At 36.3% G+C, this 17633-nt stretch overlaps 1 protein-coding gene across 1 annotated transcript; it reads left to right on the top strand.

Annotated features, from left to right (window-relative positions):
• Positions 1–2385: 2385 nt before the first annotated feature.
• haus6 (HAUS augmin-like complex, subunit 6) lies at positions 2386–17626 on the top strand. The gene is made up of 16 exons (XM_079599752.1): positions 2386–2988; positions 6380–6475; positions 6572–6650; positions 6860–6992; positions 10062–10206; positions 12546–12608; positions 12700–12754; positions 12864–13037; positions 13184–13377; positions 13785–13914; positions 14113–14215; positions 14312–14405; positions 14508–14661; positions 15173–15268; positions 16324–16450; positions 16581–17626. The coding sequence occupies exons 1-16, from the start codon at positions 2879–2881 to the stop codon at positions 17207–17209; spliced, it is 2382 nt and encodes a 793-aa protein (XP_079455878.1). The 5' UTR covers positions 2386–2878; the 3' UTR covers positions 17210–17626.
• Positions 17627–17633: the final 7 nt, after the last annotated feature.

Below are 17633 nucleotides of genomic sequence, written 5' to 3'. Positions count from 1 at the left end.
AATTTTAGGTTTTTCTGTGTATACTGAAGCATTCCTCGCATTCCATTATTTCCTAGGGGGGTCAATTTGACCCGCGAGGGAAGGATTTATTACTTTTTATTTCAACCACAAAACTCCTCAAATCCGTTACATTTGTTTTTGTGTGTGTATTTCAAGTGTGACAAAAGTCCTATGGTCTTGGACCCCTCTGATGAGTTTTGGGTCAAAATGACCTGATGGAAGGAAATGCTAAATGATGCTAAAACTGGAATATTCTGAGTTCTATAAACTCCAACCATCTTTTTTAGGACACTCCATACTTCTCCCAACTGAGTTTCCCTTCCTATTGTGGAGCCAAATGATAGGAAATATTTCCTTTTAGCTTTCTTAATTATTTTCCTAGCCTGTGCCCGTTTCCTCCGATGTATTATTAAAGTTGTACAGTAGATATTAATGTTTTCCTTAGCTCCCTGAATTACTTATTACTTTAACTGCTTTACTGCATTCTTCATTCCACCAAGGAACAATCTTTATCCTTTACCTTCTGATTAGGATTCTTCAGCTGCATTTATATTAATTTAATTTAGTCAGAACATAAGTCTATTCAACTTCAGTACTATATTCACCATTTCATCAATGCAACTTGTGAAATGGATCCCAGTCAGCTTTATCAAACCTCCACCTAGTTTGCTTTGTTTTATTTTGTTGTTAAATTTCCATTCTCACCACACATATTGGGTAATGATAACTTCCTAATGTTGAGATCTAGAACTTCACTTACATTCTAAAGCTAAAACGGAACTATTGTTAGATATAGACAAGAAGTTGACGAATCCCTTGTATTGAATCTGGTTCGCTTCTCATCATTTAGGCCTAAACACTAAAGCTTGTTCCTCCATAAATCCTTCCATACAACCCATCCAATCTGTGCATATAACTTCCCCAAAGTTAATGAATCCCCACACCATATTAAATGATCCCCAGCCTTGGTTCTTATTATAATCAATTCATAATGTTAAAATTGCATCGTTTATAAAAGTTGACAACCTTTTTTCCCCTTCCATGTGTCCACACCTCTACAACAACACATTCACTATGAGCATCTAAAATGATTTCTCTAAAAAAACCTTCTCGTCTTTAACATAGGTTCCACATCCCCCACTAATCGATCCAATTCCATCCTTTAGCCAACTTGTACCCAGGAATGATCAAATTTAATTGCTGACGAAGCCAAGTCTCATAAATACAAATAATGTCTGGTAACACTGTTGACTGCATGCACAAATCTTTAAAATTCTCTGCCAATCGCATGACTTCGGGGATTCCATTGGAGTATTTTCATTTTACTTCTTTGACTTCCCGAATCTGTTCTACTGGAATTTTAGGAATGCCCAAGTGTCGAGCAGTGCAGATATTATAATTTTCAGCTTTTCAGTTCTTTTGGTTGCAGTTAATGACTTTTTTTTTCATTTCCCAATTATATTATCAATCTCCATTAGTCCATTATCAAACCATAACACATAATCTTTCATTACTGGAACTTGATTTTAATTATTATTAACTTCAAATACAAGCCATTTCTTAATTTCTTTTTAGTGCATATAGTTTAAGTCTTTTCGACTGAGAACTTAAAACCCCCCTGACAATTTCTCAACTTGATCAAGAGCTGTTTACACCATAGACAGCCATCATCTGCAAACAATGACTTTCCTAATTTCCCACTGACCATTAATCATGATTATAACAAAACACTTGCCTAGGGAATACCATTCAATACTATATCATATTTGTAATCCATTTACAAAAGTCCAGTGTTCCCTCACCACTTCTAAAATTTTCAATAATCAGTGAAAAAAATCCTTTCTCCAAATAATACATTTGTCGATGTATTTACATTTACTTTTACATTTATTTTCATTAACGAGCAGTCAGAGCTATAATTCAAAGGATTGCTCGGATTCATGGTTTCCTTTAATTATTAGCCCACAGCTTCTTCCCAGCTCGGTAATGTTCCCTTAATCCATATATATATATATATATATATATATATATATATATATATATATATATATATATATATATATATATATATATATATATATATATATATATATTTAGAATCACTTAGATTCCTCACGGTGTTAGCATATTAAAACGTACTCCACCATAATATGCAGCTTATGTTTTCATTGACCTCATTCAGTGCTCTCTTTTTGTTTTGTTATTATTAAATGCTTGAAGAAAAGAAAAGAAAAAAAAAAAAAAAAAAAAACATTAACAAAAATAATCATCATTGTCATAACATAATAATCAAGTTTTATCCATAGACAGACAGTATGGTTTTAACTCCTTACTGAAAACAGGCCCCAGCTTCTGAACAAAAAGAGCGCGTGACGCGTTCTGTTTTCTCGTTGACGTATTTGGTCTTTTTTGCTTGCCGTAGTAGGAACTGCAACGTAATTCAGGTCCGGCCCATTTCGTGGTCGTGCTCCAATACATTAAACGGTCTCGCGCTCTCGTATTATCGCGTACTTAAATGCTGATGTATAAACACACTGAATAGTCTTTCGCCTGAGTGACGCCTCCGTCATTTTGCTTTAGCCTATTATTTGTAGATATAAATCAGCACTAAACAACGACACTGGTCTGTCTTTACAGAGATTTGAGACGAAGCCACGGACGCTGTAAATACGCTCAAATAATTTGGCGGTTAGCAGGAAGTTGCGGTGATATTGAATATAAGTTTTATTCAGTTTATCTTTCGAGTAAGTTAGGTCTCACTCAGTCCAAGCGGTATACGATTACTATGGTGTGAACGGGTTATCATTGATAGCTTGCAAAGTGTTTGTCCAGTTGATCGCGGAGTTATTTGTCCTGAAGCGCTGCTCTATTATGCGAGATGTCTAAACTACAGAAAACAAACGGTAAATATTTATGGTGGTGCCTCCTGTGCCTCGAATTCAGACCGGAGACCGTTACCAAAAACAACAAACATCTGAATCTGGGAATGTAAGTCATGCTATCTCTTTTCCTCATAACTAAATATCGTCATTAACTCGTAATTGTCTGGGTTTTACAATGTTAGTTCTTATATGAATGTCATACTTTTTTGACGTTATAATTTGTCTTTTAATTACACTGGTCCTAGATGTACATCTTTGAAATGCAGCCACTCATACCGTAACGTTAACGTTACATGTATACAAATCAGTACATAGGGTGTCTCAATAAGCTACCCTTGTTCTGTTGTCAGCGTTGTTAGGGCACTGGTCACTGAGTCGGCCATTTTAGGGGCTGTCTGTGCAACGTCATCACCGAGATGCGCGCGCAAATAGGCGGCAGAAAGCAGAACGGGCTCTGGCTGCATATAGACATGTCTGGCAGAACTCTTTGTTTACAGCATAGAGCAATATTATGAAGCTGCAGACTCGGAGCCTTCCATAGACAGTATATAAACCTAGTAGCCTTCAGCTACAGTCCCGCACCCAGAGTCCCGCATTCTCTGACCCCTCGTTTTTCGAGACAGCGCCTCCTGCTGTTCGGAAGATCGTATAACACCCGCACACAGAGTCCCGCATTCTCAGACCCCTTGTTTTTCGAGACAGCGCCTCCTGCTGTTCAGAAGATCGTATAACACCCGCACACAGAGTTACGAGTTCTCAGATATTACAGTCTCGTTTTACTTAAAGTTATCCAAATAAATATTTGCGTTCCCTGCTTAATGCATGTGCCAAAAAACTAATTTTGTTCTCTGACTTTTTTTTAGCGTGGGTGTAATTGAAAGAAAATTACTGATGGAAGGGATACAATTACAGATTGAACTATCTTCTGAAAAATATTATGTGATATTATATTGCTACAATGTTTTTTTTAATTCAAATTTCAATTTTTCTTTCAGTTCAACCTATAAAGGTCTAATTAACATTATACCACGCTAACATTACAAAACCTGTTTTTTGATATTTTGAATGCGAAGCAAAACAACAATAATAAACAATTCTGTACTTTATTTAATGACCACCTAAACATCATCTTGCTGTAAACAGGACAAAGCAAAGAAAAAAGGAAGAAAGAATTGTGTTAGTGACTTTACTTTTTGTCTTCAATTGCATTAAAAAAACTCCTTGGCTCATTTATAAGTCGCTTTGGATATGAAACGTCTGCTAAATGAATCAATAAAAAATGTAATGTAAATGCATAAGGTAAAATAATTACTTTCTGGTAGGCGAATACTCCTTATTTTTTCATTCTTTTTGCAATCGCTTTGTCAAATTAGGTAGTCTACATAAATTATATAAAGTAAAATAATTAATCCGGCATTAAGTCATTAAATTTATAGTTTTAGGAGAAAAGGTCCGATAATCAAAAAAAGGTCAAACGGTAAATCTGATTAAATAATTAATGATGACATTCTTTGATATTATTAACACACTTAATGTATTTAATAATTGGTTTACTTTTAATGTCAACTAATTTTAATAAAATTTTTACAATGGCTTGTCTACAAAAAGTCCAAAGTTAAAGGCTAACGTTAGCGATCAAAATATTTTCGGGGAAAAAAGGCGAAAAACATACATTAACGGCTCAAATTTTGTTACAAACTATCTTTACAAATATTAAATGGACTATTCATATGTTGGTGTATCGATGAGCTATAAAGTAGCTTGATTAAAAAAGAAATCGAATGATTCGCTAAATAAAATTGACGATACTCCCGTTTCGGCTTAAGTTCTTCACATGTTTATCCGATCCAATTTGATAGGAGGCGCTGTCTCGAAAAACGAGGGGTCTGAGAATACGGGACTCTGGGTGCGGGACTGTAGCTGCAGGCTCCTTTTAGGGTTAATTAAATTAATCTGGAAAGACATTATGAAATGTCTACTCGGGCAATAACACATAAGAGAGAGAGAGAGAGAAAGAGAAACAGGACTTAATGAAAAAATATTTTATTCAAGACACATTGCTGTGGCATCAACATGCTGTGGCATCACATCATTCTTACAATCAATCACCATAAGAATGTCTACCTTCACCATGAACCTAAAATGTGGGTTCGATTACATTTTCTTCAACAGTTGTTCTCACAAAATCAATTTCAAACATAAATTCGATAAGAACACGGTGGAAATTATTAGCAACACCCAACGTAACGTTATGTTTAATGTTTTATAAATAAAACCACAAGTAACGTCGGCAGGTTTTTTACTCACCAATCATTAAGTGTGTTGTGTAGTAGACTGACTCCGCTATTATACGATATGCAAGTGATTTTGCATTGTAGAGGGTTACCCTGGTTGCATGATGAATTTGGCCATAAAACAGGAAGTACTTGAAAGGCTAGGGATGCTCGAACACACCAAGGTGTGAGGGCCAGGGGCCTCATTTATAAAACTGTGCGTAGGATCCTTACTAAAAGTGTACGTGCGCCCAAAAGCCATAAATGGCGTGCGCAAAAAAATATTCAGACTTATAAAACCGTGCGTACGCCAGAACCTGCGCAGGATTCACTTTATAAATCCCACTCAGCGGAAGATTGTGCGCACATGCGTCTCCTCCCCGAAATAACCATATATGGAGCTTACAACGCCTAGTTTTACTATGCATATCCTCATCTGCATATCATTTGCATATGATTATTCATCCACGTGATAACATGTTTAACGGTACAAGACATTAGGAAAATATGAAATACGGATGTGCCGTCACATTACATTAATAAAAATAATTTAGTAGCCTATGCCTTGTTTTTGAATAAATAAATCAAATAGCCAGTGTTAAATACATTTCAGAGAAAGTTTTTCTCAATCTTTTCCACTGGCCAAATAGTCTTTTTAATTGATTTATATTTTTTTATGGAAACAGATCGACCTTGTTGTGCATTATGTTTGCACAATCTGCTATCATCATGATAAGCAATTATCTCTGTAGTTAAAACATTAAAACACAGCATGCCAAAGGAAAAGTGTTCAAAAGCATTGCACAACAACAAATATTTATAGGCTATTTATTGAATATATATATATATATTTTACTTTTCAGTAAATGTCATGTAGTTTAAGTGTTTAACTCTATTAATTAGAAAATTAGAATGGCATATTTAATCTAAATGTTTATATCAGAAATAAAACATAGTTTAAATCATTCTTTTATTTAAACTGTTATTGTGAACATGCACTGTAGCCTATTTATGATTAGGACTCATAATGAAGATTTACATTTACATTTAGTTTGCGTGCAGGTGCGCACATTTTCCCGTCAAGTTTGTTTTTATAAATCACAAGTTATGCGTCGGAAATGGCGTACGCCTCTTTCAGGGCCTGTTTTGTGCGTACGCAACGGTTATAAATGAGGCCCCTGATCAATGCTGCTTGCTTGCTTTAATTTATTTAATTTTTTACAGGAACATGTTTGATAAGCCGAACAAAGAGGCATTCTACATTGTCATACACTTTTTATTTGATAAACTGAATCCCACTCGTGCCCAAGACGTCTTCAGGTAACAATAGCTACAGTATACAGTACTTTTTAAATTTTACAATCCTCGTCTGTTGTGATTTGAATTGCTGATTCAAAAATGTTATTGTTTGTATAGACATTGCTGGCCAATTTGGGATCATAAAGGTGATGCTGAGTTTCGCAAGGTGGCTTTTGCATGGCTCCAAGAGATAGCGGTATGTGCAATTTTGTGTTTTACATAAAACTTTGTTAATATTGTGCATTTTGTGTTCCTAGAGAATGTTCAAGGGCAAAAAATGTAGAGTAATAGGCTATGTGTCGAGTTACATATTAATGTATTTTACTAAAGACTTTATTGTACTCTTTATGCACTTTTACTGTTTTTTAATGTTATTGTTTTTTTTAATGTGTATTTAATATTTAGAACGAGGAAGGTAGCGCTTTTCCTAAGGTAGCTGCATCACATTTGCTCTCTGCTTTTGGACCAAGATTTATCAACTTGATGCTCCACTTATCCAAATATGTCATGCTGAAAACACTGAAGACACTGACCACAGGTATGCCATTATTATTAGGGCCCAAGCACTGAAAGTGTTCAGGGCCCTATTGTTTCCCCAAAGTTCTGTAAAGCAATTTCCACAAAAACCTGGGTCCCTGTGGATCCTTAAAAAGCCCTAAATTCAGTTTTATCAAATTTAAGGCCATAAAAAGTCTTAGAAGTCTTAAATGGTGTAAGAAAAGTCCCCATCATGTTATTTTATTGTCAAGAGGTATTCAAGGAATTGTAATTATGGATTAATGTGATTTAATTAAATGTGAGCGCTGGCTGCACGCTTCAACATGCTTGTGGTTTTAGAGCAGTTCACAGTCATTGAATAGTCCACATTTATGCCAAGCGATAGCTTATGATCTACTAGGGCTGCTTGATTATGCCAAAAATCATAATCACACGTATTTGGGTCAGTATTGTAACCACGATTATTTAACTTATTTAATGAGATGACCAATCTAATGAGTTGTTTTTGCACCATAGCGATATAAATATCTGGCATATTTTGCTAGAAATTAGGTTGGTATGATATAAAAATTTAGATACTAGTGAAATTTAACAATTCTTGATACCAAATACTAGGCTAACGCAAGATCATTTTTTAGCAATTAAAACCGATATCTCCAAACAATTGGACAAAATATAAAAATATATTTTTTTTTTCATGTAAGTCTTTCTAATAGTATAGTGTTAAGTTAATAGCCTGCTATATACACTTATAAAGTAATCAAATGTAAAATAAAACGCGGTTACACTTTATTTTACTGTGTCCGTACAGAGTAATTACTTAATTAATTACTTAGTAGTGGATGTTGTAATAACATGTAACAAAATGTAAATAACATGTAACTAAGTTATGGAACAGCCTGTACTTCCAGATTGTAGTTATGCACATGTAATAGGCAGCTACTGTTACACATATGTAACAAGCCGAGTCGGTTACATACGTGTTACAGACTTGGTACAGTGTAATTATATAAGAAAGTACTTAGTACTGCACAATGTAACAACAAATACTTAAATATGTTAGGCTAGCGTTCTGTAGCATTACATAATGTAACAAAATAAAGTGTATCGAGATTGTACTTAAGTGCACTTCATATCTACATACCTTATACATCTTAATTAACCCACTAGTTAACAGCTTAAATACATGCATTAGCTTCTTAATTACATTAAAATGACATAATATTACACAGGTATAAACTATGTAAAATAAAGTGTATCAAGATTGTATTTAAGTGTACTTCATGTGTATCTACTTACCTTATCCATATGCACCTTAGTTTGAATTAACTCACTAGTTCACAGCTTAAATACATGCAGTAGCTTCCTAATTACATTGCAATTACATATTACAAAGGGATGAGCTTTTGTTGTTTAATTAACATTAATGACCGAGTGCAGCAGGTAAAATAGGCTGCTGTTACTTTAAGGCACTTAATGCACTGATATAACATACCGACACTCATCTGATTTCGGTTTCTGTGTACTTAAGATACAAACAACTGTGTTTGAGGATACTTTTTGTGTGTATTTTACCGTTTAGGCATGTATCTCGCCTAGTTTACTAATAACACTTTTTATTATCAAGCAAGTCCTGCTGTAGGCTGCATTTTCCAACAGTCATGTTAAATGATTTGAGTGCTCTGGACAGGACGGCCAAATGCGCACCACGTTAAAGGAAAAGAACAGAATGTGGAACAATACTCGTATTATCTAAATTATGTTTTCATAATTGTTTGAAGCCAAAATTTTAAATGAATTGTGGTTGATTGGATATCCCTCTGATCTACTGTTAATGTATTATGTCAATGTTTATTTATGGTGATTGATTATAGCATATCTGCAAACTCGTCACCTTTCATCAAATTCGTTATTCTGACATGGAAAAATGCAATTTTTGTGATTCATGCAGTTTCGAAGAGTCTGTGAATATGTTTGCAGATATTTAGGAAATTTGCTAAGCTCACATACTTGTTTCTCCGAAAAACAATGCTACAGCCAGTTATTCTACTTTGAAATGTCGGAATGTCTGTTTTTGTTTTGGTCTGTGTTATCCTGCAGACTGCCAATTTACTCAATAATATTTTGACTCCCCAGGTTGTCATTTGGCAGAAAACGCAGTGTATTGTAGCCACAGAAGCCAGCAAACAAACTAGGTTAGAGATTGTAGATTCTACCTGACCTAAAAAGCCTCTGCATCCATCTGAATAGCTCTATGTTCAGAGGCATATTAAAATGCAGATAAATCAACTCATCAACTTAGTGTAAGGCTTGTTGCCTTCGATTGTCAATTGCGCTAGTTCCTGTTGTGTGTCGTCAACTGGCAACCAGCGTGAGTGTCTAATCTGAGGAGGGGTCAGGAGAAACAACCCTCTACAATATTTGATTTTGGATGGATTTCAGTACCAATTTCAACCACTAGCTGTCAATATTACTTATGGGACCTTTAATATTAACATAAACATACATTTAATTTGAGGTGAAACAACGCTTATGAGCGGTTTATCTACTTGAAGGTGCTCGCCCAAGCAGAAAAATGATTTACTGTTGCCAGATTGATTACAGAAAACCATCTAATGCAGGCCAAACTAATCAAATTAACAAAAAAATTATTAATAAAAAATAACTATATATTTTCATGTTTTTTCTCAAACAAAACCATTTGTGAAAATCCACAAAAAAAACATTTTTGTCTTATATTTTACACAAAGAAGGTTATAGGCTACATTTTTTGGCAACATGGGTTAAAAACGCAGCTACATTACAAAGGATTAGAGAACAAATGTCATCATTCAAATAAGGTAGGAAGATGGGCATACTTTTAAATCTATGCCTGCCCTGGTGTTTCTTATTTGTCGTCTCTTATTTTGGTCTGTGTCATACCTGGTTGAAAAATGTCCCACTCGCCACTAGTGTTTAGGGCTGCATCTCTGCTTTTTACATTCGGGTCCAGTTGGGTTCTAAAAAAATTGTCATTATTTTCTATTATCCAGGGATCAAATGATCATGGTTCAGGGTATGTTTTCAAATTGATATAATTGTGTTCTATATTTGTCACATCAACAATTAGATGACAAGTGGGTCCCTGAGGCTGCAGCTGTACCAGCGAGTTCAAAGGAGCTGGAGATGAAAAGATTTCAGCTGGTGAAGAGACAATTCCAGAGAGTGACTGTAGAGCAGGACTGTCTTATTCAAGACTATCAGAAAAGAGCTAAGTGAGTGGCCACATTCCTCCACTCACTGGTTGGAGGCACTGCACATCAGTTGAATTGGCTACATTACAGGAAGTCTTATTTTGTTAGATAATGCATCTTATATTTAGACCATTTACTCACTCATTAGTTGCCTTTCATAGGTTCACTCAAAGCTGCATAAGCTGACACTATGGAAACGCCTCCAGGTGTGGCCATTGTCTGAAGTTCACCAATACATTGGCTGATGGCACTGAGGGTGCCTCTTATTATAAGGACGTGCCCATTGCATCAATCCTCAGATTTCATATTCTTTAGGAAGAGATTTATGTCTCTCTGTCAGGGTTTTTCTTTGACGTGGTCAATCATATCATTGAGAAGTTTTGTATGGTCAAGCAGCCTGGACGGCGCAATTAATCGGTCAGTTATCAATAAATGCTGCTCTAGACAAACTCTATCTCTGCATAGCCTATCATCTGAGTTTTGGTCGCTCTAACATGCTTTTTCCATACTTGTATGAGAAACTTTTTTTAACATTTGAAAATGAGGAAATTAAGACAGCCATAAATATTAGTATTGTTATTTTATATAATGTAAAATAAAATGAATAGTATTATAAAAATTTTCCTTCTCAATTTTTATAATGAAATTACTTTGCTTTTAGTAATTTTGTTTTAATTTAATAATGCTAATAATAATGAGGCTGATTAATGATGCTGAAAATTCAAATGCATTTTAAAATATTCAAATAGAAATGTTATTTAAAATTATACAAATATTTCACAACATTACTGTTTTTGCTGTATTTTGGATCAAATAAATGCAGCCTTGGTGAGCAGAAGAGACTTCTTTTAAAAACAAAAAATCTTAAAAAGCTGTGGGATGGGCTTGCTAAATGGCTGCCATTCGTAACATGGCACTCGCAATTACGTACATCCGAGTGAACGAGACAGAGGGAAGTTGGTGAGGAAAGGGCATACGAAATTGTACTTAAGCCCAGGGGTCCGTTCTTCTTTGTACATGGATAACTCAATTAGCTGGATTTCATTGTTGACGATTTGACATGATCCAGGTTTGTTAGGTTCTTCAAAGCTCATCCTGGAGTTGCTGTCATAGCAACAGGCCCGTGAGCTCAAACCTTCTCGGTAGCAGGCTTATTTCATGTAAACTGGATTAGATTGCATCTGTTTAAGTGAAGGTGATCCTTAAAGTCTGTCCCAGCCACAGCTACTTTCTTGCAAGAGTACCTTATTGAACCAGGAACAATAATGATTTAAAAATAAATTTGCAAATAATGTTGTGTAGTGTATCATGATATAGACACAGCCAGTTTTACTTATTGAGAAATGTATTCGTAAGGGAATCATTTTATTGGAGTCTTTTAATATGATGTCATTACGTTGCTGTCTTCACACCAGCAAATTGCTGATTATGGTTTCAAGTATTGTTATATCTGCCCTTTCCAATGAACACAAGAACGCGCAATAATCCAGACAACTTAATCCAGGTATTTTAATCAAATCCACAAATTAGTTTGAAGAACCAAATTAGTTGGAGATCAGTTATCATGATTAGAAGATCTGGCATCTGTCAAATAATCTCAGATGTATTAAGAGAGGTACAAAGAACAAATTCCTGGGCTTTCAGTTTTTGCATACATTTTATATTCAAAATAAGTAATAAGTAATTACTTCACGACTGCTAAAAAAGTATGTTCTATATAGTATGAATGTAATCTGGACGTACTACATTTGGCATGTTGTCATTATCATGTGATGTGACCTACCAGCGTCAGTTACATAATTGCTTCACTGCCATTCATAAATCCTCTCCTGTGTTCTCATGGGATTGTAAAGTGTGCATACTTCAGAATCTCGCTGGAAGAAGTTGGTCATCTGGGTACTTTTTGCCTACTCTTTTATGAGTACTTGTGAATTCGGTGGACATACTACTTTTGTCACCTACTATATAGTGATTATGCGATTTCGGATGCAGCCCTGGAGTCAAACCAACACATTTTCAAACTCTTCCTAATCAAACACACCTGATTCAATTTATCAGCTCGTTAGTAGAGACTCCAACACCATAAATATATGGGTAAGATAAGGCTTGCCATGTGGTGTTTCGTTTTCTTTTCATAGCTTACCATACTTGTCCTTTTCTGCTGTGTCCTTCATCAAAATCTGAGGATTGATGCCATGGGTGTGTCCTTATATGATGTCGATGACACAACATTTCTTTATGGGCTTCAGACAATCGTCACAGCTGAGGCAGTTCTCATAGCGTCAGCTACTGTTGTAGGGTCTCATTCCCTATTCAAGAAACCAGGGTTACCAATATGTTTTTTTGTTTTGTTTTTTCAGAGGTTTGGAAAAGTCTTTGAGGGACCTTGATGCAGAGGATGCCAAATATGATAATATGCTTAAGTAAATTTCTAAAATATTTTTTCACAGCTTTGTTGAAGTAAATTGCACAGATCATTTTCACTTCACTAAAAACAATGTTTCTTGTTTATAGAGAACATAACCGTAACGCAGATTTAAAGGAAAACATTATTGCAAAAAATCGAAAGGTTTGCACCACATGTTCACTTTTCAGTTTCTTTTCTAATAAAGTAACAAGATGTTTCTTGAAATTTCAGTACTAATATTTCTAATGTTTTGTGTAAATTACGTTCTCAGGTGCGAGGCCTTTGGAATGAGACAGACAGAGTCTTATCCACCCTTGAAGGAGAGCGAAAAGTTATGGAGAGTGTGATCCATGGACAGGTGGACCAGTACATCTTGGGTGGACAGAACCTGAGTGTGAAGTTGCCTGCAGTTCTTCGTGAAAGCATGGAGCAACTATCCCACCAGGTGAAATCTACAGGCAGAAAAGGAAAACTAACTTGTGAAAATGTTTGTGTTTATGAAGACATGATGCATTTCCTAAAATCTCAATAGATCAGCATTTCTATTTAGGTGTTGAAAAATCTGACAGTAAGTTTTATTTGTGTCCATAGTCCAGTGTTGGTAGCTTGTATGAGGGAGGGCAGCCTGTCATCGTGCCTTTGCTGAAGCTTCTAAATGAGGGATTACACGTCCTTAGTGAGGAGAGAGAGAAAATTGGAGGCTCGAGTGTACAGCTTCAACACAAAGACTTTCAGGAGAATGCCTTGCTTTTCAGCCGCTCAAAAGAAAACCTCAAGCTTATCAGGTACAATTAAACATACTCTTGAACATTAATAATCAAGTTATGTGTCCTTTACACTGAGAATGTTATTTAAATGACTGATCATGTGTCTGGATTAGGTTTAAAGTTGTTTGTTAAATGTTACATTAAAAGACAACATGAAAAACAAAAACACCTGGTTTCAATTCATTTTGAAAATCATTGTCACCAGTGGGTTAATCTCTGATTGATCAATGTCTAATTTGATTCATGTGTGGACAATTTAAATCTGTGGCCATACCTTGTGGTTTCACAGTCAGGAACACAATGAATTTGTGGGTTCCTTTTACTGGTTGTTCAGCTTTTGAACATATTATAGTGTTTAACACTTAAAAAAGTCATGTTTAGTTTTCTTCTTTCTTCTTCTTTAAAATGTATTTGAATCTTTCCAGGCGGAAACTGATTAAAGAGGATAAAACCGAGATCAAGGTCTCTATCAGAAGAATGGAGGAGGACTGGGAGAACAAGTGGGCAGTGTGTTTGAAAAACACACCCCTGACCTCTTTTCTTATAGAGGATCCTGTAAGTGACGCCATAGCTGCTTTTAAATCTATGCTGCCTGTTTAGCTATTTAGGTTCACTTTGTCTTCTCTGAAACTTTGCTGTCCAGATTATACAAAGCAGTATGCATACAAAAGTCACACGTTTAGTTTGGTGCATCTTTATCAATGTTCTGACTTTGTTTGAATGAGGATTATCTGCTTTCTGTAACATTAATAGGCTCTTGACTTTGTCTCTCCAATGGCTCCTCTCTCATTTGAGCCGGCTTCTGAGGCTAGCTTTGAGGCTAGTGTCCTCTCACAATATCCATATAAACTACCTGGTAAGTTAACGGCTTAGATAAGTGCATTATGTGATATCTTTCTTCTGTAGAAATGGTGTAATTATCCTTTTTCTTTTCTTCTCCCTCACTTTTAAGAACTGCTAGGGCAGCCGTCAAAAAGAAAACCAGAGGTAATAGTGACGGATGTCCATTTTGAGCCAGAAGTCCAACTGGAGCCAGAGCTCAAAACGTACAGCACAATTTGTCTTTCTAAATAGTGAATGTTGGGAAAATATATATTTTGTTCTATTTTCATGGAAATAGTCTAACTTCCTCCCCAATTTTTCAACAGCACTTCAATGGCAGCTGAAGATGAGGGGATCCTGCTGTCTTCTGAAAGCAGCTTTTCCAAAAGAATTATGACTTTTGACACACCACCATGTCAATCTCCTTTGCTTTACCCAGTTAAAATTCAGTCTGTGACCCAGACAGCCAGTCCAGTACAGGTAGTTTTGTATTGCTAAGCTCTATGCTTTTTCTGCTTGTATCTCTTAATTTTAGCCCCATGCATGCTGGCACAAATACATACTCTTTCTCAGTTGCTGTGTTTGCAGTTTAGTGCCTTGTAGATTTTGCTCTGGGAAACTGATACATGGGCAGTCCTGAGCAGTGCTCTACCCATCACAAGTTTTCCCTATATCAAACCTGCTCTCTGATGACCGGTGCGAACTGAGAGAAATCGCCACGGACAGATACGGAGCAGACAATCCTCTGCTTGTTTATGTAAATGTACTGTGTGAAAAGGTTAATTTTACAATTCGTGCTTTCTGGAATACCCCCAGAAGTTCACGCAAATAATGGAATGTTTGCTTGCATTATACTTGATCTGTGAGCATGTTTGAAAACTGGTGTTACATGTATTTCTGCCTTGTTTACCCCCTGGAGATTTGTAAGTTCCACCTTGTTTGTTGTTTTCAACATAATTTGGATTCTCTCCCCCTCCCCCCTTTCTTGCAGCCTAGCCACAGGAGAAGTCTGCACTCAACAAAGGCCTCTGTCCTAAAGAACAAGGCTCAAATTTTAGATTTGGAGTATGACAACTTAGCAAGTCAAGTATGTGATTTTATTTATTTATTTAAATGCACTGAGATAATTTAATACAACTACTGAATAAATTGAAGATTTAACTTCCCTTTAAATTACTGAACTAATATTTAGTTGCATAACCATTGTTTTTGATAACTGCGTTGCTTTGAGTCAACCAACGTCTGGCACCTAGAAACGGGTATTTCAGCCCAGTATGAATAAAATGCATGCCACAGTTCCTGTGAATTTTGGGGTTTTGCCTCAGAAGCTGCATTCTTAATGTCACTCCACAAGTTTTGAATAGGGTTGAAGTCAGGGGATTGAGCTGGCCACTCCATTACCTCAGTCATTTTTGTCCGGAACCAAGATGTTGCTTGTCTTCAATTAGACAACGACCCCCAAGCACACGAGTGAGCACTTGTATGCTTGGGGGTCGTTGTCTAGTTGAAAGACCCATTTGAGGGGCATTTCCTCTTCAGCATAGGGCACCAATCTCTTCAAGTATTTTAATGTATTCAAACTGACCTATCCCTGTTGTACAATAAAATAGGCACAACACTGTAGTATGAAAAACATCCCAATACCAACATTTTTGCACCACCATGCTTCCGTCTTCACAGTGTACTGTGGCTTGAATTCATTACGCGCCTGACGTACTGTCGATGAACACTAGTCCCGAAAATAACAATTTTACTCTCATCAGTTCACAGAATTCCATCCACCATTTTTCAGGGGCTTCTTGCTTGTAGCTTAGCTTCGATCAAACGTCTTCTGACTGTAACGGTACTTGCAGGTAATTTTAGATCTTTTGATTTTTTTTTTTTTTTTAGCACAACTGTACAACAGATTAAAATGGCTGTTTGCAGTTTAGTGCCTTGTAGATTTTGCTCTGGGAAACTGATACATGGGCAGTCCTGAGCAGTGCTCTACCCATCACAAGTTTTCCCTATATCAAACCTGCTCTCTGATGACCGGTGCGAACTGAGAGAAATCGCCACGGACAGATACGGAGCAGACAATCCTCTGCTTGAGTTTATGCAAATGTACTGTGTGAAAATGTTAATTTGCTGTTTGGTTCTCAGTTTGCAGAGGCAGTGATCATGAGTCCAGTCAATGGAAGGAGTGATTCGGACCTTGGGCAGTTACTAAATGCCATATCTGACCCTTTTTCAGCTAGGAAACAACTATGCCGGACCCCTGAGAGTCTAAGTACAAGTCTTTTGATTTCTTCTCCAGCTAGTATTTTGAGTTGTAAATACTTAGCTCACTCTTCATTAGAAATAGTTTTCACATGTAGCCTAGCTTTATTTATTTGTCTTTTTTTATAAACTCTCCCTAGTTAAGGACGTGAGAAGTTCGTGGAGAAAAGCTGTGGAGGAAGGCATGGCTGAGAAGAAACCAGCGTCTTGGAATCAGCATGACAGTCTTTCTTGGCTCAAAATGCCAATGGTTGAGGTGAACAGCCCTTGCACAAGACCAAGTTCAGAGCCTTCCCTCTTATTTTCAACTACTCTTGCCCATTGCACTCCCCCTCCTGTCCAGCAGGGGTCACTCCTTCACTCAACTGTGTCATGGGACTCCTCGCAGCTGGAGACTTTTAACAGCCATAGCTCAAGTGATGTTATTAAATTCAACATTGCTCAGGAGGAGCTCCCAAATCTTTTTGAGGATGAGGTGTCATTTAACAGTGACTGTTCAGAGGAGATCCACAGTGATAAGGAGCGAGAGGAAGAACTTATACTGCCACCTGTTGAACTGATGACACGAATGTGCTTGGATTCCTCTTTAGATAAATCCGCTTTCAAAGACTCCCCAGTACAGTCAAAGAGCCCAGGTATGAGCCACTGGACTGCTGACGAGAGGCTTTTCTCTCTTGATCTAGACAAGCTTGAGAGTCTTTCCCCTCCTTCACCTGCAGAGAAATTTACCCTGCCCAGTTTAGTGAATTTGACTCTTGATGAATATTAACATATCTTAATAAACAACTATAATTGTTTACATACTAGTATGATGCAAAATGTGTCTGCCAAATGAAATGAAATTACTGCTTGATGTGCTGTCACTTGATCTAATCACAAGGACTTTGAACCCTTAAAGCTACTATCAACTAACTCATTTGTCTGAACCATGTGAATTCTTATGAGATCAATACTAAACTTTAATATGTACAAACTAATTGTAAAAGGTGAATATTGGTTAAAAATGTTGGTGTTCATGTTTTGTAATAAAGACTATATATTTTGCAAACCCTCATTTAACTCTGTGGTCCATTTAAATTTTATTTATTTTTCTTTGACTGATTTTAATTTGTGCAACTGTACAATAACAAACTACAAACATTAGTATACTGAAAATAAACACCCAGCTACCTGTTTATCATGGTGCGCACTAC

This window comes from Phoxinus phoxinus (assembly GCF_949152265.1).
Source record: "Phoxinus phoxinus genome assembly, chromosome: 2".
Lineage (NCBI taxonomy): Eukaryota > Metazoa > Chordata > Actinopteri > Cypriniformes > Leuciscidae > Phoxinus > Phoxinus phoxinus.
Note: the sequence above shows the minus strand (reverse complement) of the source record. Positions and strands in the feature narration are given on the sequence as shown.